General features: G+C 43.8%; 1 protein-coding gene across 1 annotated transcript; it reads right to left on the reverse strand.

Annotated features, from left to right (window-relative positions):
• Positions 1–561: 561 nt before the first annotated feature.
• On the reverse strand, positions 562–13,313 carry LOC125445822 (arylacetamide deacetylase-like 4). Its single transcript, XM_048519212.1, has 4 exons — positions 13,101–13,313; positions 7,265–7,481; positions 3,725–3,788; positions 562–2,052 (listed from the first exon to the last, which is right to left on the reverse strand). Exons 1-4 carry the CDS (start codon positions 13,275–13,277, stop codon positions 1,281–1,283), a joined length of 1,230 nt encoding a protein of 409 aa, XP_048375169.1. The 5' UTR covers positions 13,278–13,313; the 3' UTR covers positions 562–1,280.
• Between the last annotated feature and the right edge of the window lie 8,825 nt (positions 13,314–22,138).

Below are 22,138 nucleotides of genomic sequence, written 5' to 3' on the forward strand. Positions count from 1 at the left end.
AGCCTACCTCCTTAAGCAGCCATTCCCCACCCCCCAGGAGAACTTTATCATCTGGAAGTAAATTGTTATTCCAGGAGAGCTTCAGGCCCCAAATGGATAGGTCAAAAAACCACAGTCGACAATGGATTCATCTTGTTCTTGATGCATGGCAGTTGTACACTTCAAAACGTTTGAATATTAAGGACACAAAAACGTGCACACTTCTGCACAAGAGAATTCACCTCATTTATTATACATTTGTATGAATTGCACGCATTCAGGGATATGTTGTACATGTGGCTTCTTTGGCTTTCTATGATACAGCTGTGATTTGAGTTAATGGTTATTTTTCTGTGTTGTCTGGCAGAGTGGGGATTAAATCCTTTTGATGTTCTAGAAGAAGAGCTTGGATCCCCACCTTTCTCTCCTGTAAGCAGACTCAAAGGGGCTTACAAGCTCCTTTCCCTTTCCTCTCCCCACAACAGACACCTTGTGAAGTAGGTGGGGCTGATAAAGTTCTGAGAGAACTGTGTCTAGCTCATGGTCACCCATCAGGCTTCATGTGTAGGAGTCGGGAATCAAACCCAGTTCTCCAGATTAAAGTCCACCATTTGTAAACACTACACCACATTGGCTAACAACTACATACATCACACTGGCATAGTTTGATTTCTAAATGAGCAAAACTTACCTTTTTCTGGGACCCACCATCCTGTGCTCAGCGAGGAAAACCTACAAATCGCGCTGGTTTTTAATTGAATCATTTATTGAATACAGCATACCATTTGTCTGTACTTTTCTCTGATTTTGTCATCCGGATTTATCTCATTGTTTATTGCAGGTGTTATACTATTTCACTGCATTTAAAAAAAACACTGGGGTTATCCACCTAGGCTTGAGACTCAGAGTAATGGAGAGAAAGAGGTACGATAACTCTAAATAAAGAAATGTGCACACAGAACAACGGATGTTTCTCAGTGGAGAGATGGTTGGTTTTTATGCATGTTTTGGAGCACTTGTTCCTACATAAATGCAGCATATGTCTTTATGGGGAATGGTTTGGGAATGTGGGCATCAGTTTCTAATAGGCAGTCCCATATATATGACCTTCCTGTCAGAATGCATTCTCAGTAGAGTATCTTTTTGCTCCCGTCTTCTCGGTTTGGAAGTGCTGGAGATGAACCCAGGCCCAAAACACTCCCAATGTCTGTTTTACTTTCCCTCCTCCCAAGCTATATTTCTGAGTTTTTATCCACCATGAGCAGCCAGGCCTACCAATCTTAATTTAATCAGACGTCATGTTATGAACTCCTAATAAAAGTTACAATGCTGTCCACCCCTTTTTTGCCCGAAGGGAATGACAAAAGCCCGTTGAAAAAGTTGATCACCCCATGGAATCCATCTTCAATGTGGTACCAAGTGACGGGCACCCCATTGTCCTCCAGTCGTTTCTTGTAAAGAATCCCGTCATCCCGTAGAACGTCATATTCACAAGTTACAATGCAAGCCTTGGGAAGTTGGGAAAGAACAGCATCTTCTGCCATAAGGGGAGAGAAGGTGGCCTCCAACGCTTGCTTCACCACCTCATAGACATCATCTACGAAGGACGCAGCCTGCGATGGCTCGAATCCTCTGGCCTTGAATTCTTGCGGGATGTTCTCGGAGTTGATACATTTCCCAAATCTCATTTTGATGTCTGTCGGAACGTGGCACCCTCGCACGACGCTGTCCAACACGGACAAATCTTTATTGAGGTACCTCAAAGCAGAACAGATGACATGTTCTCGGTACAAGATGGGGACGGCTCGGTTCTGTTGGTAAGAAGGTAGGTTGAAGTCGATCGCCTGAAGACCAGGATAGATCAATATCTGAGCAAGCGGCTTTGCCAGATCCGTTCGGCTCACTAAAGCTTGGCAAACGGAAGCCGTGAAATTCCCCCCAACGCTGTCTCCGCCAACGATAATGCGAGCGGGATCCACGCCGTAGTCGTCTGCTCTCTTCAAAAAATGCGCAGTGGCAGCCAGACACTCATAGAACTGGGATGGATACTTCTGCTCAGGGGCTAGATTATATCTGTATCAAAATAAATTATGCAATCATTCAATCTTAATATTTTAGGCTATAAACCTACCAAAGAATCCAGGGCAGCATATATGGAGTGTTACTAGCGTTGCCAGCCTCCTATACTCTGTCTCAGAAATGTTCTTGACCAGAGGGCATCCTGTCTCCCTTTGTTTACTTGCCATCATGCTACATTCTTGCAAAATAAATTCTATTGGGAAGACAGCTGCAGGCCCAAAAGTTGCCACTTCCCAAAGGGTTGGGATTCTCCTGTGCTCCGTTACAGAACTTGTTTTGGAAAACCAATGATTGGTTGGCTGCCAGTGACAGATGATCCAGAACACAGCGTTCCATGATAAACAGTATGCCAAAAACACAGCCAGAGATACAAGGTACAGACATTTTGCAGAACAAGTAGTTCTGAAAAGCTCCAAATGAACCGGACCCACAAGGTGAAAACCTCAACAAACTAGTCCTGTCTGGTTGTTCCATTATGACAGAATTCAAACATTTGGGGGGGGAATAGGAAGGAACTGAAATTTGGATGCATTACTATATATCCCATAAGGCCGAAACCTGTCACGTGAGAACCAGAGCGATGTGGTGGTTAAGAGTGGTGAACTCTAATCTGGAGAACCGGGTTTGATTCCATTCCACCACATATGGGACTGATACTAGTCTGCTGAAGTGGGTTTGATTCCCCACTCCTCCACATGAGTGGCAGACATTAATCTAGTGAACTGGATTTGTTTCCCCACTCCTACTCATAAAGCCTGTGAGGTAACCATGGGCAAGTCACAGTTCTCTCAGAACTCTGTTAGCCCCACCTCTGTTGTGAGGAGAGGAATGTGGTGATGGCCACTAACCTGGATAGCTTTAAAAGGGGCTTGGACAGATTTATGGAGGAGAAGTCGATTTATGGCTACCAATCTTGATCCTTCTTGATCTGAGGTTGCAAATGCCTTAGCAGACCAGGTGCTCAGGAGCAACAGCTGCAGAAGACCATTGCTTTCACATCCTGCATGTGAGCTCCCAATGGCACCTGGTGGGCCACTGCGAGTAGCAGAGAGCTGGACTAGATGGACTCTGGTCTGATCCAGCTGGCTTGTTCTTATGTTCTTAGGAAGGGAAGGAGTTTGCAAGCCACCTTGAGACTCCTTACAATTGAGAAAAGCAGGGTATAAATCCAAAACTCTTCTTCTGATGGCCTGCTCTTGCCATACTTTGCTCGTATGCTTCCTATAACTATCTGGATGCCCACTGCTGGAAACAGGATGCTGGTCTAGATGGACTTTTTCTGATCCAAAGTGCAGTTTTTATTTTCTTCTGTGGTTATGACTGTGGGTGGTGTGAACTCCAATGACAGATCTCCAAGGGAAAAGGAATACACTGGTCTTTCCTTTATGCCTCCCCAATGGAAAAAAAAACAATGCCAATTTTCATCCCACTGTTTTTTTGTTGGGCAAATGACAAAGCTAGATTTTAGTCCTCCATCTTGTCTCAGGAATTCAGGGTGGCTAAGTGGATCTCTCCTTCTCACAATAACATTGTGAAATAGGTTAGGCTGACGACAGAACATGACTGGGCCAAAGTTGCCTGTCCAGCTTCAGAGCTGAACCTGAATTTGAACCCAGGACTTCCAGGTCCTCTCAACCCCCCCTGCTGGCTCTGCTGATGTACTCACCCAACAGATACAACCACCGAATCGCTTTCTTTGGCAATGTACCGGCAAACGTGGTCGTATGAATCTGAAAAGAGGCACATGGGAAAGTCAGAGTCTAGATCAATTTTCGTTTTGTCCGTATCTAATGCAGACGATGGTTTGGAATCAAAGTTTTCGTCACACTAGTTATGCTAGAATGGAAGAGGCTTGCTAGAATGGAAGAGGCCCATTCTACCACAAGCCCACTTTGTGCCCAAGTGAACCTTGGGATCATCTGACCCAAAGATATGGAAAGGAAGTATTATAGGGTTGGGAAACTCGTGGAGATTTTGGGCTGGAGCCCTGCAAGGGTGGGGCTTGTGGATGGGCAGTGCTTCAGCAGGCTATAATGCCATAGAGCACAGGTGTCAAACTCACGGCCCTCCAGATGTTCATGGACTACAATTCCCAGCAGCCCTTGCCAGTATAGCCAATGCTCATGTTGGGAGGGACTGATGGGAATTGTAGTTCATGAACATCTGGAGGGCCACGAGTTTGACACCCCTGCTTTAGATGTTCATGGACTACAATTCCCAGCAGCCCTTGCCAGTATAGCCAATGCTCATGTTGGGAGGGACTGATGGGAATTGTAGTTCATGAACATCTGGAGGGCTGTGAGTTTGACACCCCTGCCATAGAGTTTAACCTCCAAAGTAGCCATTTTGTCCAGGGAAACTGATCTCTCTCATCTGGAGATCATTTGTAATCCTGAGGAATCCCCATGTCCCACCTAGAGGTTTGCAAGACATATTAATTTTCTAAGAATGAGCTATTGGTTTTGTGCTTGTGTTTGTGTTGTGTATATATGTGGTACGACTTTTAAAGTGCAATTTTTACGCACAGTGTATACAATCTATAAAATGTGAGTCGTACGCTGCTGATCTATTGATGTATAAATAACATTGGGAAACCTGGGTGTGAGGAAACAGTACATTTTTTTGAAAACAACAATGAAACGTTCAATTCACAGGAAACCGAAGCAAAGTTTTAAAATATATGGCTTTGGAGGGATGAAACCACAAGGATGAGAAACTGGCAAATGTCACAGGACAAAATGGCTCAATGCAAATCTCATATCCTGTTTTGAAACCTACAAATTTCCTTCTCTCTTCTGTCAACTGTAAGAAATTGCTGCAGAACTTTCCACTAAGAGTCCTTCATTCAACCCCTGAGGCAAAGAGCTAAGTTGGACTGTAGCCCCATAACATCTGGCCATGGGGTCAGACTCCGCTTTTTGAATCCCTGTGCCAAGTAGGTATGTTTGTATTTGTGGATTTGCGAAAGGGTAAATTGGTACCGATAAGAATGGAGTGATAAGCTACACTGAAGTTGTTGACTGGTACAGGGAACAAGTTACACACGAAGCTGAATTATAGTCTCCCCACTCCAATATTGGGCGGGAGGAAGGAGAGAAGAGCCTTTTAACCCTTTCTCTCCATTTCCCCACTGAAATTCTCCTTCCTAGGTAAAAGATACTGGCATTCATGTTTTGGCATTTTGTAGAAGGAAGGAAGGAAGGAAGGAAGGAAGGAAGGAAGGAAGGAAGGAAGGAAGGAAGGAAGGAAGGAAGGAAGGAAGGAAGGAAGGAAGGAAGGAAGGAAGGAAGGAAGGAAGGAAGGAAGGAAGAACCTTAAAATGCCTCCAGTTCTCAGCTATACGAGAGCCAGCATGGTGTAGTGGTTAAGAACAGAAGACTCTAATCTGGAGAACTGGATTTGATTCCCCACTCCTCCACATAAGCAGCAGACTCTTATCTAGTGAACTGGATTTGCTTCCCTGCTCCTCCTCATGAAGCCTGCTGTGTGGCCTTGGGCTAGTCACAGCTCTCACAGAACTCTCTCAGCACTGCCTACCTCAGAAGGTGTCTGTTGAGGGGAGAGGAAGGGAAGGAGTAAGCCACTTCGAGACTCCTTACAGGAAAGAAAGGCAGGGTATAAATCCAAACTCTTCTTCTTCAGAGGCATAGCCACGTGCAGCCTCTGGGTAGCAAAATTACCCAAGAGTCTGGCAGCATCTTAAAGACTGACACATTTATTTCATCACAAAAATGCATGTTGCAATAAACTTTGTTCGTTTTTCCAATACTCCCACACTCTTGGGTAATTGTGCTCAGTTATACGCTTGGAATCCTGAAATAAATTGTTTCCTCCACGGAGGTCTATATTGGTTTCAACCCCAAAACTTTTTATTTCCAGCATTAACAACATTTTAAATGAATCCCCTTTCAAAGGAATTCTGCAGCTGAAAATGTGTTCAGTTGCTGTATGATCTGTTGACTGCATTCCCTCTCTTTCCTGTTTCCCTGAATTTTCTCCTCAGTGCCATTTTCTGAGCTCACTCAGGCCCTTTCCGCACATGCAGAATAATGCACTTTCAATGCACTTTCAATGCACTTTCAATCCATTTTCAATGCACTTTCAATGCACTTTCAATCCATTTTCAATGCACTTTCAATGCACTTTCAATCCATTTTCAATGCACTTCCAATGCACTTTCAATCCATTTTCAATGCACTTTCAATGCACTTTCAATCCATTTTCAATGCAGCTGGATTTTACTGTGAGGAATAGCCAAATCCACTTGCAAACAATTGTGAAAGTGGATTGAAAGTGCATTATTCTGCATGTGTGGAAGGGGCCTTAGTTCCCCCTTGCCTGTTTATTTGCAGCATTTAGCTGTTTGTTCATTTATTGGGGGGCAATTTTCAAAGCATTAAGTATACAAGTAGTAGAGAACACAGCATGACGCTGTGACACGTTGAGGCATCGATTCAACACAGAAGTTAAAAAAATGGGGGGGGTGTCACGTAATGGTGGCTGGGAATTGTTCAAGGGTGTGTGTGAACAAAAGGCAGGTGGACTTCAAAATGTTTTACAAGCGTTTTAGGAGATTTGTGTGGAAAGGGCTGATGACTACTTCGTTCAGTAAAATATCACACATAAAGAATCTTGACACAGTGTTAATATACTGATGTCAAATGTGTGGAGTTTGGATTTCTTCTTTTTCGGGACTTTATCAGAACTTGAAATACTGATAACATGGAGGGGAGAAAGATGCAGATGGACTGAAGGAAAAGAAAACTGAGGCAAATCCCACACGTTTAAACTTTGAAGTCCATTTTAGAAATTTCCCCGAATGCAGAGAAAGGCAGACTGGAGAACAAGAAGAGGATGAAAAAGGAAGGAAGTGGGAAATTGGCTCCTTCCTGGAGAAAGAATATTATTTTCAGTGGTGTCCTCATGTGGGGCCCAGCTGGGAGGGAACATTGTGTGAAATTCAATCAATGCCATAGGACAGGGGTCTTCAAACTATGGCCCCCCAGATGTTCATGAACTACAATTCCCATCAGCCCTGCCACTTGGCCATGCTGGCAGGGGCTGATAAAAATTGTAGTCCATGAACATCTGGAGGGCCATAGTTTGAAGACCCCTGCCATAGGAAGTGTAAAATCATATTGATGTCTTTTTTTTTTTTAAAAAAAGGGGGGGTATAATAATTGGCTAACTTTTCAAGATGCCTTACTGATACTGCCAAACATCCAGCCCCCTCCGTGGAAATAGACGACTCCTTTCCTTCGTTCTGACTTGGGCTCTCTTGGCTGGTAAACCCTCACTGGGATATCTTCAAACATGAGATCCTGAATCCAGAGTTTGGGATCTTCTCCCAGTTTTTTGCCTTCTTGGATGAAGCGGATGAAATGGATTTGAGAGCAGAAGCAAAGACTCTCCAAAATCTTCCCCTGTTTGAAAGAGCACACAGACACTTGAAGCTGCCTTACATTGAATCAGTAATTTAGTTGTATATTACAATCATGTAGTAAACAGCTTACGTTCAACCTTTATGATTTCAAAGCACGCTGCATAATGGCATTTCCTCATGTTATCTTCCTGCAGATATTCAAAATGTTCATTGATCAACCTTGAAGGTGTTTTATATTATTGAAATCACCTGTTGTCCTGGCAAGTTGCTGGTTTACTCTTGTTTCTCTAAAGCTTTTTCAGAGGTTGGGTGCGTTACTATCAGTCATCACAACTGAGGATCTCTTGTGTTTCAGCAGAGTTACTATATGCATATGCTTATAATATACAACTAAACTGATATTGTGACTTTTAATAGGCATAATGAAAGTACACAAAATGAGTATAACATTTGCGATGAACAACAAAATAATGTCTATAAATAACATCCAGTTAAGATATTCCATATAATAAGAAAATGCTCATTCAAATATTAAAATATGACACAGATAAAATAACTGAGCCAATTAAAATAGCACATAATCAATGAATACATTTGAATAAAATGTAGATAAAACCCTCGATGATACGGCTGGCCTCCACACGGGCCAGGGCCTTCACAGCTCTGGCCCCAGCCTGGTGGAATGCTCTCCCACCAGCTGTCCGGGCCCTGCGGGACCTTACTGAATTCCGCAGGGCCTGCAAGACGGAGCTGTTCTGCCGGGCCTTTGGAGGAACCAGCCGTTGATGGTGCCTCCCCCACTTCCTGGCCTTTTGCATCTGTGCCATTTACCATCCTGGGACTTGCCGTTCTTCCCTCCTGATAGAGGATTTAAAAATGGAACTGTCGGACACTATCTTGAAAACTAATTCAGTCATTATGCTTAGTTTTCATTTTTATCGCTGCTTTTAATGGTTTTAGTTGTTTTACCTTATACATGATGGTTATTATACTGTACACTGCCCAGAGCCCTTCAATCGAAATAAATAAATAAATAATTAAATAAATAAATAAATAAATAAATAAATAAATAAATAAATAAATAAATAAATAATCTAAGGTTAACAGTGTTAGTAAAATTTTAGTTACTAAAATGGAGATCTCCTTAGAGTCTGACAATAGGAACAGAATTTTCTGAGCATTATTAAAGGAAAATTTTCTCCACCATAAAGGTGAAAGAAATGTATTACAACTAAATTACTTGAATTTTATTTCATGTTTGCTTCTAAGTTTGATTAATGGCGCATATTTGATTTACGATAGACGCAACATGCATTTTATGGGTGTGAGAGAGGTGGGGCTGAGAGAGTTCTGAGAGGACTGAGACTAGCCCAAGGTCACTCAGCAGGCTTCATGTGTTGGAGCAGGGAAACAAATCCAGTTCAGCAGATAAGAGTTTGCTGCTCATGTAGAGGAGAGGGGAATCAAACAGTATATACAGTATTTGCTATTTGCAGTTTATGCAGTATTTGATATTTAACTGCACTGGAATTTTAGAATTTGGGAAGGCGTTTTATAACATTAAAAGTTGTGTAATGTTTTAGTGGGTTTTTAACTTGTTGTGACCCGTCCTGAGCCCCCCAGGGAAAGGGCGGGATAAAAGTATGATAAAATAAAATAAAACCCGGTTCTCCAGATTATAATCGACCACTCTTAACCACTACACCACTCTGGCTCTGTTGATTCTGACCGTGAAAGCCTTCGACAATACATTCATTTCCCCCTTTCATCCCCAGGGAGATCTCGGAAAGTCACAGCCAGTCCTCTGTATGTGGAGGCGAATACTAATAAGCACACATCCAAAATTATAGTTTTCCAGGTCACGCCCATGAAGTCCCAGTTTCATACTTATTCCTAAATCACGGGGAGAAAACATGTGCAACTATTATTGTGGCCTTTTGTATTTTATTCAACCAAAGGCCTACTAAACACACCCAGGGCTGTGTGTTGTCGCCTTCAGGCTTGTAAACATAGTTGGAAGACTCTGGCTGTTGTTCCTGTGGAAGCAAGCACGGTCAAGTACAATGAGGTGGCTGGCAGAGATACACCCAGGTGGGGCTAGATACTGCGTCTGATTATACTGGTGGAAAAACAAAGGATGGAATCAATCAATAGTTAGGTCAGAGTCACGCTGGTGTCTCTTTCCCAGGTATATCTTTTAAAATTTGGCCAAAACCAATGAGTAACTGGCTCTTGATTCTGGTAGGTTTCTTGATCCCAATAGTCACTGGTTAAAGTGTCTAGGAATTTCCCACCCTGGAGCTGGTAATGGTGACCTTCATCATGAGTGGGGGTGGGTGTAGGAATTGGGTTCAAATTCTGCTGATCCCAGTGCCTCCCACAATGAATCACTGGTCGAAGGGGAGCTTGGATTGAGAAAAAGCCTTCTTCAAGCCCACTGCTCTTCGACTGTTCATTGGAGAAGGGAAGAAGAAAAAGGCCAAGGAACATGAAGGCTGATTCCGCATGGGCCAAAAACAGTGGTGTGAAAACGGTGTGAAAACAGTATAAACCCTTTTACACTGTTTTAAACAATTTTACACCATTTTCACACCGTTTTCACACTGCTTTTTTTGGCCCATGCGTAATCAGCCGAAGAGTCTTTGGCCCTCTTTTCCTCCATTTCCTTGTGGGTTCTCACTTATCTCTGACTATCATACCCAGCATTCCTTCCTGGGCTTTCTTGCTGCCATGGAGCACAAGTCAGGATGTGTGTGGAATGCAACAGAGAAGCATTGTTTATGCCAACTTAGGAAGTGGCTTGCCAGCAAAATATCTCCTTTACTTCCCTGGTGAAGATTTTGGATGGTCCTACAGTAAATGTTTGCTGCTATGCTGAAATGAACCTAGAAGTATGAAGTCCATAACTTTGCTTTGTTTGATCAGGACTGGGTTTTACTTTGCTGTTCTATGAGAATATGTATCTTAGGGTTGCCAGCTGCAGTTGACAATGATTCGAAGGTGGATTCCTATCACCCTTCTTAAAAGTGAGTTGTGCGATATCAGGATTCCACCCTGAAAGAGTGTAGACTTTCATACCAAGAACCTCACATAGCTGAGCTAAAGCCAGGATCCACCAACTGTTATTCATTGTAAACAACAATATATACAATGACATAATTCTAATGGTAATAACCACAACAAAAACAACAAAAGCTCATATTATAATGACTCATAATCTGTAATTAGTGCATTTTGATCCCACTCCAAGAAACTCAGTTCTCCTGTCAACAAGAGGTTCAAGTGACATATAAATTTTCATGGCAGTGGGTGGGAAATTTGAACTAGTTCAATTACTCTGCCACACTTTTCTGAATTGTATCTTCTTCCCTCTCTACAATGAACAAGTTTTTTGGAAACAAGAAGAAATGGATTTATACCCCACCTTTCTCTCCTGTAAGGAGGCTCAAGGTGGCTTAAAAGCTCCTTTCTCTTCCTCTTCCCACAACAGACACGTTGTGAGGCAGGTGGGGCTGAGAGAGCTGCGAAGAACTGGGACTCGCCCAAGGTCCCCCAGCAGGAATGTGGGAGTGCGCTAACACCAGATAAGCCCCTGCCACTCAGGTGGAGGAGTGAGGCATCAAACCCAATTTTCCAGGTTAGAAACCACTAGAATCCACTACTACTGCTCTTAACCACTACACCACGCTGACTCTCAAGAATTGTGCTTTTTGTGAAATCAATGTGTGTGTGTTACGAGGGGAATTTTTAGGGAACTTCCTTCTTCACACAATCCCTGGCAAATCCTTACTCTCATTACTGACTCCTAAAACTGGAGGAAAGAGATTTGAAGAATGTTTTACTGGATGACGATCAAGAAGGCTTCTGAGGAGTCCTTCTCCCTTAGGCCTTGTTTTTATGCTGCTCAGTTTACATACTCAATGTAAACATCAGAAATACTCAATGTAAACATCAGAAATTGCTATTTGCCATTCTTTCCTTTTGGCACAGCATTTACTTTTACCTTGAGAGCCCTATTTGGGTGAAAAGGCAGCACAGAAACATTTTCCAAAAAAAAAAAAAAGCAAGCAAGCAAGCAAACAAAAAAACCAATAAATATTTGCTCAGCCCAAAGGCTCAGGAAAATATTCATTAAATGCCGCTCCCTAACAATTAAAGCAGCAATAAACCAGAGGAAGCAAATAGCAAACAGAAGACATAAGAACTTCGGTAGCCGTTGAGGAAGAGAAGTTCATTAGAAGAGAGGTTCTAATGCATTGCGCTGCATCGTATTGTTGGGCTGTTGTGTTGTTGAAGGCTTTTGTGACCGGAATCAACTGGATATGGCGGGTGTCCCAGGCTGTGTGGTTGTGATTTGGGCTATTTTGGCTCCTAACGTTTTGATCGTATCTATGGCTGGTATCTTTAGAGGCATGCCACGGTAAGATGTGTGCTGCAATGAGGCACACCTTATTATGACGTGCCTCTGAAGATGCCAGCCATGGATGCAGGTGAAATTCCGGGAGCAAAAAGGACAAGACCACACAGACTGGAAAGCCCACCTCACCCAGAGATTTAATGATCGACACAGCCGCCCATCAATTAAAAAAGGCCAAGAGATTCAAATTAATATCCATAACTAAATTAATCTATTCACATAAAAAGAGTGGAAATCTAAAATAAAAACCAGTGCAGTTGAGCAAGGTTAAAGCACATATTAAAAGCTGCACAAAATCAGTAAAATGCCTTGATAAGCAAAAAGAAGCTGGCGCTGAAAGTTTAACTCGTTTGACATCTGCTTGGATAATAGTGGGGAAAGTTTTCTACCGCTGATGGGCCACTAGAGAGAAGGCTCTGAACCTCCCGGCACGTGGAAGGAACACAGCCTCCAAAGAAAGTCAGAATTGTTGGGCAGTCTCATACATAACTTTAAGAAGAAGAAGAGTTTGGATTTATATCCCCACTTTCTCTCCTGTAAGGAGACTCAAAGGGGCTTACAATCTCCTTTCCCTTCCCCCCACAATGAACACCCTGTGAGGTAGGTGGGGTTGAGAGAGCTCCGAAGAACTGTGATTAGCCCAAGATGGCATGTGTTGTAATGTACAAGCTAATCTAGCTAATCTAGTTCACCAGATAAGCTTCCACAACTCAGGTGGCAGAGTGGGAAATCAAACCCGGTTCCCCAGATTAGAGTGTACCTCCTCTTAACCACTACACCACGCTGGCTCTTTAAGCCCTCTGGTACCACACTGTGTACTAGAAATTGTCCTTGGAAGCAAACTGGCTATTAGTGAATATGAACACCAGCAAGATGATATCTATCATGCGGTAGTTTTAAATATTAAGGCTGTGCACTTATTCGATTATCCTGTTCCACACAGTGGCCAACCAGTGGCTTTGGAGGACTTACAAACAGTGCCTAGGTGCTAACCTGCCCTGTAACCACGGACACCTTACCAGTTGCATAAATCACATAGGAACAGTGCATCAAAGAGAACAAACTGGGAACACAAGCTACGGAAATTGCTGGGTTTTTTTAAAAAATCATGACAGCATCAAAAGAACACAAGAAATGAAAAATATCGTAGTGCAAAATATTGGTCCCATCAGGCACAAGCTGCCCTCTGGCTATAATCTCAGTACAAAACCTGAACGGTGGCTTCAAACTTCGTCAACTTACCAGAGAGGCCGAAATAATCAGTAACCAGTGAAGGATTCTGAGCTTCAAAGGCTGGTCAATTCCTGGAGGGATCTCTGATGTAGAAAGGTCGTAGTAAACGGCCCAAACGAAGACCAGGGCCAAAGGAGCAATCAATAAATACAATATGATAAGAAACAAAGTGTAAGCTAGTTCCATTTTCCTTTCAAGGGACGAGAACCCCTTTGGTTTAATCCTGCAAGTGGTTTTGATCCCTCACTCCTCCGTGGCTCCTAGTGCTATGTGCTGTATGTCTTTGGGAAGCACTGTATTCCCTTGGGTTGAGTTGGCTCAGGTTGTACCAGAAATGCAGGAAGCGTGGAAGTTCATGAGGGAGAGAGGAGGAGAAGAGAAAAAAAAGGGGATGTTGACAAAGCAAACCATTTCCTTTGTTTGTGCAAGTGGTGTCAATGCATCACGTTTCAAACTGTTGTGTAAGCCACGATCGTAGACAGCAGAGGCAAAATTGCTGGGAATTTGCAGCAATCTGATAATTGGCTGCCTGCCTTGGGATCTGCTGGAGTGGTTTGCTGCTGCTTCTTTTCTTTTCTTTTTTTTAATTAAGGAATTGCCACACTGCCAATGACAGAAGTGTTGGAAAGCGTGGTCGAAAAGGAACCATCCCAGATGACTCACCGCAAAGGCATGACTTGACAAAGCCTGATCCGTGAAGAAGACAGTGGGAAGGAGCAGAAAGATGCCTTGGTGGAAATCCTCCATGTGATCTGGAGGTCTACAAAAGCAGCGCAATTTGATAACCAAAAGGAAGGGTCCCTTCTGCACATGCAGAATAATGCACTTCCAATCCACTTCCAATGCACTTTGCAGCTGTGCGGAATAGTAAAACCCACTTGTAAACAGTTGTGAAAATGGATTGAAAGTGCATTATTCTGCATGTGTGGAAGTGGTCTCAGTGTTGCATGTGAAGTTTCCCTCTTCAGATAGCTTTGTCCAGGAGAGACTATGGCTCAGTTGAAGAGTGTCTGCATTGAAGGCCAAAGGTCTCAGGTTGAATTCCAGTAGCTCCCAGTTAAAAGGTTCAGATAATAAGTGATGTTGAAAGGCTTCCATCTAAGACACTGGACCCAGGGTCTGATTTGGAATAAGACACTTTCACAGGTGTCTTTTTTTTTCTAATTAGAATGCATCCTCACTTCCAGGGCAGCTGTAAACAGAATTCAAGTTCAACAACATTTCTCAGGGTATAAATTTTCATGAGTCAGATACCATGGAGAAGTGAGCTTTGATACCTGGAAGTTTATACGCTGACAAACTTTGCTGGGCTTCAAGGTGCTACTAGACTCACATTTTGTTCAGTGACTTCACACTAATTCAGCTAACTACTGAAACTGTGGTGGATCATCTGTTTGGCATGTACGCTCTGTCTCATAAAAAGATGTTGGTAGATTGTATATTCCTCCTTCAACATGCCAGACCTTCTTTGTTGTAGAATGCTTCCCCCCCCTTCCCCCCGCTTTTTACACTAGGTCATTGACATATCATTTAAATTTGCTGAATTCTAGGCATTTATTTAAAAGGACATATAGGATTCTAGCCCCTTTCCTTGTGAAGATATAAGAGGAAAGGCATATCTCTGCAATGAAAAGGATACTTTCTAAAATGGAAGCTGGAAATTCACATAGCCTGATAAGAGCGGCTGTTATAAGAATAATGTGTTACTGTAATGTGTTAAAGCAATTTGGTACCAGTGGAAAATTGTTGCTTGTTGCAGGGGACTGAGTCAAGGAAAATGATGCCAATCCAGGCAGAACTGGGAAGATCTGGATTTACTCATCCACATGGGTTCCACTCCAGCTCTGCTATAATTTTTCATGAAACACCACAGCAGTTTCATGAAACACCACAGCACACCAATTGGCCATGTTAGCAGAGACTGATGGGATTTGTAGTCCATGAACATCTGGAGGACCAGAGTTGGACACCACACCTTAAGGTACAAGGCATATGTTTCTCTACGACCTACCACAGGATGGATGTGACCAGCATCTCAAAAGGAACTGGCTAAGCAAGGGATTATGAGCAAGCAAATAAACACCTCTGAGTCAAAATGATCAGGAAGAAACGCTGTTTAATCCAAAGGAGCTCTAATGGTTGACATGAGGAACATGGAGATTACTTACAAACATAATTGCAGCTTTTCTGTTCGTTTGTTTATTTTTGTGGGGGGAGGCAATCTTCGAAGCATCAAATATACGAAGAGTACAGAGTTGCAGCATGAGGCTATCAAGTACTGTAGCATCAATTCAACACAGAACTCAAAAAATGGGGGGGGGGATCACATAATGGTGGCCAGGAATCGTTTTGAGTGGGGTAAGTGCAAACAAAAGGGAGAGGGGAAACATTTTTCAAATGTTTTACAAACGTTTGGGGAGATTTGTGAGGAAATGGCCTGGTCTTGAGCATTTTTTCCAGGGGCAGTAGGGTTGCCAACTCCGGACGGAGAAATTCCTGGATATTTGAGGGTGGAACCTGGGGGGAGTGGGGTTTGGGAAGGGGAGAGGCCTCAGATGGTATAATACCACAGATCCCACCTTCTAAAGCACCTACTTTCTCTAAGGGAACTGTCACCTGGAATCTGGAGAAGAGTTATAATTTAGGAAGTTCTCCACGTTCCACGTGAAGGCCCTGAAGGTAGTTTCACCTGCTGTGAAAAATCTTGCTGAAAATGGGACCAAGACCTGGGGGACCAAGACTTTTACCTGCAGGAAATTGTGTGAGAGCAGATAGGAAGGGCCTTCGAAATGGCGTGAGCATTCTGACAACAGATGTTGGTGCTTTTGTTGACATGTAACTTTTCTGGCTTTTTCCCTGTTGTTTTTTGGGGGAACGGGGTGTGTGTTTGCCTCTTAACAGATTGTGTTGAGAACTCATTATTCTTCTCTGGAGAAAAGGGAATGTCGCTTGTCACATACCAACAAGGCACTCTGTCCAATTCTCCCCGCCCTGTGAGCGCTGCAAAATTCAGCCTCTAATTAGGGAAGTTCTTGAATAAGCTTCCCAAAGGGATTTAATAGAATAAGTGAAACAGGAAAATTTTCTCCAGCACCATCATTTAAACAGTTTGATGTTTTCAATTTTCTGCGATGCATCCGGCTTTGAATCTGTTTTTTTTACCTGGCTGGAGCTTGCCGCTGCCTGCGAGAAAGGTGTGCTTAAAAATGCTTTAAATACATAAATCATCAACCCCTGTAGGCACTGTGTGTGGTTAAAATCACTGCCTCTGCAGAATTTGAAGCCTTTCTCGAGCTCTACTGAGAGCAGCGGCAGGTTACAAACCAGGATTTGGAGCTTGTTGCATATGCAAATAGCGTATAATGACAAGACAAAGAAAAGAGCCGCACCAGTCCCTTTGGGATAAAAAGCTACAATCGAGGTCAATTGTGCAGAAAAATATATTTTATTACTCAGTTAAAATTCCCTACATGTTTTGCCCAAGAGACTTCTTCAGGGGAATTTGTAAATCTTGATAGCCAAGTTGAGCCATTTCCTAGTGTGTTTACAGCCAGCCAAAGGAAACCTGTCAGGAGGAAGGTTAAAACAGGACTTTACTTGACTAAAGGGAGCTCCAGCAACTGAAGGAGGAAGAGGAAGAAGAGGAAGAAGAGTTTGGATTTATACCCCACTTTTCTCTCCTGTAAGCAGACTCAAGGTGGCTTACAAGCTCCTTTCCCTTCCTTTCCCCACAACAGACACCTTGTGAGGTAGGTGGGGCTGAGAGAGTTCTGGATTTATACCCCACTTTTCTCTCCTGTAAGCAGACTCAAGGTGGCTTACAAGCTCCTTTCCCTTCCTTTCCCCACAACAGACACCTTGTGAGGTAGGTGGGGCTGAGAGAGTTCTGAGAGAACTGCGACTAGCCCAGGGTCATCCAGCAGGAATGTAGAAGTGCGGAAACACATCTGGTTCACCAGATAAGCCTCTGCCACTCAGGTGGAGGAGTGGGGAATCAAACCCAGTTCTCCAGGTTAGAATCCACCTGCTCTTAATCACTACACCACACTGGCATGAAAGGGTGTACAGATGCTATAAAATGCTGCAAAATTAGTGTAAAAATACAGTGAATGGGAAAAATGGATCAGCAGCATCGCGTTGTCCCGCTTGGCTGTTTGCTTTTTTTTTACTCTTTGGCGACACCTGGTGGGCCACAAAGACTCTTGCCTCATACAGTCGCCTCCTCTATTCTTTGCTTTTGAGAATGTGGACTTCAGCAGGGGGGCAAGCTTGCCAGCATGGAGTAGTGGTTAAGAGCAGGTGGACTTTAATCTGGAGAACTGGGTTTGATTCCCAACTCCTCCACCTGAGCGGCGGACTCTTATCTGGAGAACTGGATTTGTTTCCTTGCTCCTACACATGAAGCCTGCTGGATGACCTTGGGCTAGTCATGGTTCTCTCTGAATTCTCTCAGCCCCACCTGCCTCCCAAGATGTCTGTTGTGGGGAGAGGAAGAGAAAGGGAGTTTGTCATCTGCTTTGAGACTCCTTGCAGCTGGGAAAAGCGGGGTATAAATCCAAACTCTTCTCCTGTTCTGCTGTCCCAATTCCTTTCCTCTTGCCCCACATGTGTTTCTTGCCTTCCCCCTGGAAAAGAAGAGCACTTTTGGTGCAACTTTTGCACCAGAGCAGGACAAGGGCAGGGCAGAACCAGCTGTGGGTAATCGGCCATTTAAAACGTTTTGAGGCTGGGAATAAAACGTTTGGAGGCAAAACAATGCGGAACTCTGTGGAGGAAACATTTTATTCCCTCCCTCAAAATGTTTTCAGTAGTTTGTGCAGAAAGGGCCCAAGTTTGCATGTGTCGTTCAATGGCGAAGAAGAAAGGCTGGACCTAATTTTGAGATGTTTGTGCCCTCTGAAGTGTCAGATGAACACCAGCAAAACAGAGGAACATGGTTGGAGAAGCCAACATCTGTAAAAGGGGTGTCATCAACAGCAATGAATCCATCAAACTGTAGGGGAGGGTTTTGCAACTACACCTTCCCTAGTCTGGATAATATCTTATTAGTGTATCATGGGAACATTGTGGGTGTCAGTCTCAATGCCGCATCTGCTTGTGATGGTTTTCTCCCTATTGCTGGAGCCTCTTCTCCGTCTGACTGTGAGTTGATCGCAACTTCTGTCCAGACTTTTCAGCTCTGTGAGGACAAACAGGGGGAATGCACACAGGTAATCAGCATTTGCAAAAATGGGTCGGATATCAAGAGGAGCACTTTGCCAGGTGAGTGACAGGCATGGCCAGCGTGGTGTAGTGGTTAAGAGCAGTTGGATTTGAATCTGGAGAACCGGGTTTGATTCCCCACTCCTCCACCTGAGTGGCAGAGACTTATCTGGAGAACCAGATGTGTTTCCGCACTCCTACATTCCTGCCGGGTGATCTTGGGCTAGTCACAGTTCTTCTAAACTCTCTCAGTCCCACCTGCCTCACAAGGTGTCTGTTGTGGGGAGAGGAAGGGAAAGGAGCTTGTAAGTCACCTTGGGTCTCCTTACAGGAGAGAAAGGTGGGGTATAAATCCAAATAATAATTCTTCTCCTCCTCCTCCTCCTCCTCCTCCTCCTCCTCCTCCTCCTCCTCCTTTTTCTTCTTTTTCTCCTCCTCCTCCTCCTCCTCCTCCTCCTCCTTCTTCTTCTTCTTGGTCTTGGTCTTTGCTCCAGCTTGTGGTTCCCTCTTCCTCATTCCAATTTTAGCAAAGAGAATTCTGAATGCTTCAGACAGGGTTCAACATCAGTGCTTGCCATAGGCCGTATTTTTTGTTGATACCCCCCCGCCCCGCCCCGCCCCGCCCCGCCCCGCCCCGCCCCGGCTAGAGCTCGTCATTGGGCTAGATCCATTTAATAAAAAGTGGTATTATGAAAGGAGAAAATGGGACGGTGATTTTAGAGCTCCTTGTGCTGCCTACCAAACCCAATCAAGTAGGTGGTGTTGGGTGGAGCTGGTTTCAAGGTGCATCTTACCTTTCACCTTAGTTCTACTCCAGAAACAAGGCCAGGGAATCTGGGTTTATATAATCCAGCCAGAAATCTGGATGAGTCTCAGAAATGTCCCTGGATGTGTCATACCATACTCAGAACTCCTGAGGGCAGAGCAGAACAAGAGAAAACAAGCATGGATCTGCCATCTTGTTGAAAAGCAGGTGGCTGGTCATGAGATATTTATAATTGCCAGATCGCAAGAGAAAGGCCTGAGTGATTAACTACTTGTGAGTAAAGTCTGCTCAGAAACAAAGTAAAAGAGGCAGGAAGTGGGTGTGGCTAGGAAGGAGTTGATGAAAGGCAGAGAAAGAAGGTGGCCAGAGGGAAAGGTGGTGGTCACAACCTCAGAAGATACAGTAGCTCATGAGCAGGGCTGAATGTTTTGGTGGCAGTGAGAGGCACTATTTGTAGCGATGGGGAGGAACCTCCTCATTCCTTAGCTCTGAAGTAAGGGTACTCCAACCAACGTGACCACAACTAAGGCCACCTGGAGTACTGGAAATAGAAATGTTTTGATAAATAAATATGCGGGGAGAAAATATGACATTGAAGGACAAGAAACGTTTGTGTGTAAATTTATAGTCCACGCAAATGAATGACTTCTCAGGTGTTTATTAAAGTGGACACATTGGCAGGACACACTTGGCTCATTGACAGAACACTCAGTGCATGTAAATATAGATACACATCAGAATGAATCCTGGCTGTTTATTCAATCACAGTCATTCATATATTATAACATTGATGTTGTTCCTATAAATTAGCAATGGGACACACTTTCAGGCCAAGGGTCCTGTCTCTGCAGAGCACTCTTTCATTCAAACATTTTGTCTTTCCTTTCTTGCTCCATTAGAATCATAGAGTCGGAAGGGGCCGTGAGGCCATCTAGTCCAACCCTCTGCTCAATGCAGAATCAATGTAGGACATCCTTGACAAATGTTCATCCAGCTGCTGCTTGAAGACTGCCGGTGAGGGGGAACTCATCCCCTTCCTAGGCAGCCGGTTCCACTGCTGATCTACTATTAATATATATATTTTTTCCTTCTAATATCCGGTTAGTACCTTTCCGTCCATAATTTAAACCCATTATTGTGAGTCCTGTCCTCTGCTGCCAACAGGAATGGCTCCCACAACAAGGAGCAGCAGTGGCGTAGTGGCTAAGAACAGTGGCTAAGAGCAGGTACACTCTGATCTGGAGAAACCAGGTTTGATTCCCAGCTCTGCCACTTGAGTTGTGGAGGCTTCTCTGGGGAATTCAGATTAGCCTGTGCACTCCCACACATGCCAGCTGGGTGACCTTGGGCTAGTCACAGCTTTTCGGAACTCTCTCAGCCCCACCCACCTCACAGGGTGTTTGTTGTGAGGGGGGAAGGGCAAGGAGATTGTAAGCCCCTTGGAGTCTCCTACAGGAGAGAAAGGGGGGATATAAATCCAAACTCTTCTTCTTCTTCTTCTTCCCTGTCTTCTTCTAAATGACTGCCTTGAAGACAGCAGTCATGTCCATGTTCCTGTTCAACCTCCTCTTCTCTAGACTGAACATTTTCCTTAGCCTTTCCTCATAGGCCTTGGTCTCCAGGCCCCATGTTCATCCTCGTCACTTTCTTCTGCACCTCCTCCATTCTGTCTGCCTCTTTTTTTGGAGTGAGGCCTCCAGAATTTCACATAATACTTCATTTCACTGCATGTGATCCAGTACGGTTGTAGTGAGTAGTGTGTCAGATTAAAACTAGGAAGGACAAGGGGCAAATCTTCCCCCAGCTCACTGAGGAAAGGAGGACTGGCCACTCTTTTGAAATGTAAACCTTTATTTCTCAGTGTTTCGAGGGAGCACTAGAAGATTAGGAAAGCACAAGGAGATTATTAGTGAGGATCCCCACAGGAATATCTTTGCAACTGTTATTCCTAATTTTGGATCTTCACGGAGGAGAAGAAGAAGAGTTTGGATTTATATCCCTCCTTTCTCTCCTGTGAGGAGACTCAAAGGGGCTACAATCTCCTTTCCCTTCCTCTCCCCACAACAAACACCCTGTGAGGTGGGTGGGGCTGAGAGAACTCTGAAGAACTGTGATGAGCCCAAGGTCACACAGCTGGCATGTGTTGGAGTGCGCAACCTAATCTGGTTTACCAGGTAAGCCTCCACAGCTCAAGTGGAAGAGAAGGAAATCAAACCTGGTTCTCCAGATTAGAGTGCACCTGCTCTTAACCACTATGCCACACTGGCTCTGACTTACACTCCCTTTATAATTCTTTTTTTTAAAAAAAACATACAAAATATAGCAAAAACTCAATTCATTCTCCCCCTCCCAAGAACATGCCTGCAACCTAAGAAATTTGGGGTTTGGGACCTCTCCAGCACCTGTCATTCAATCAGTGCTCTATGATCTTGAAGAAGAATTCTGTCGCTTTCAAATGCTATCTGTTAGGGCAAATAAAACAAATAGTGTCCTAATACAATGTTAAGGAAGCCGTGAAATATGGAACTGCCTTTTCAATGAAGTCCATCCAGTTGCATTTTGATGCTTTCTTTGGGAGAGAGATTTTTTTTTACCTGCAATCTATTCCTAGATTTTTATTACACTTTTCCAGCATCAGCTGTTATATGCATCTAGCCTACTCACACTTCATTCTGGTGCATTTGTGTATTTCATTACTTGCAGTTTCATTGCGTGGGGCTGTGATCTACCTCCGGCCTTTGACAGAAGGTGGGATATAAATATTTTAATAAATATATAAATTAAATAAATAGGGAAGGAGGCAGAGGTTAAGAGGCAGGGTTGCCACAGCTAATAGTATCTATTAACTTTCATGAAATTGTTTGGAGAGAAATAGGCCCCTCGCTATTGGTGCACCAAGGAGGTTTCAAACCAGGGATCCAAACAGGAATATCTTCTGATGTCTTGGACAACCAGGAATCCATAATCACTGTAAACCTGGCAGATGTTTCCAGCAAGCACCAAAAAATCTAGGCTCAGAGCTGCTCCTCAGAAATGTATCTCTGGGTGAGGATATTGGCTGACCCAACTTCTGTGCCCT

Source organism: Sphaerodactylus townsendi, linkage group LG16 (genome assembly GCF_021028975.2).
Source record: "Sphaerodactylus townsendi isolate TG3544 linkage group LG16, MPM_Stown_v2.3, whole genome shotgun sequence".
Classification (NCBI taxonomy): domain Eukaryota; kingdom Metazoa; phylum Chordata; class Lepidosauria; order Squamata; family Sphaerodactylidae; genus Sphaerodactylus; species Sphaerodactylus townsendi.

Coding starts and splice junctions, on each gene's coding strand:
- LOC125445822 (XM_048519212.1), bottom strand. CDS start 13,277: ATGGAACTAGCTTACACTTTGTTTCTTATCATATTGTATTTATTGATT. Junction 7,482..13,100: donor TGATTATTTCGGCCTCTCTG/GTAAGTTGACGA, acceptor TCTTTCAAACAG/GGGAAGATTTTGGAGAGTCT. Junction 2,053..3,724: donor TCGGTGGTTGTATCTGTTGG/GTGAGTACATCA, acceptor ATTTTGATACAG/ATATAATCTAGCCCCTGAGC.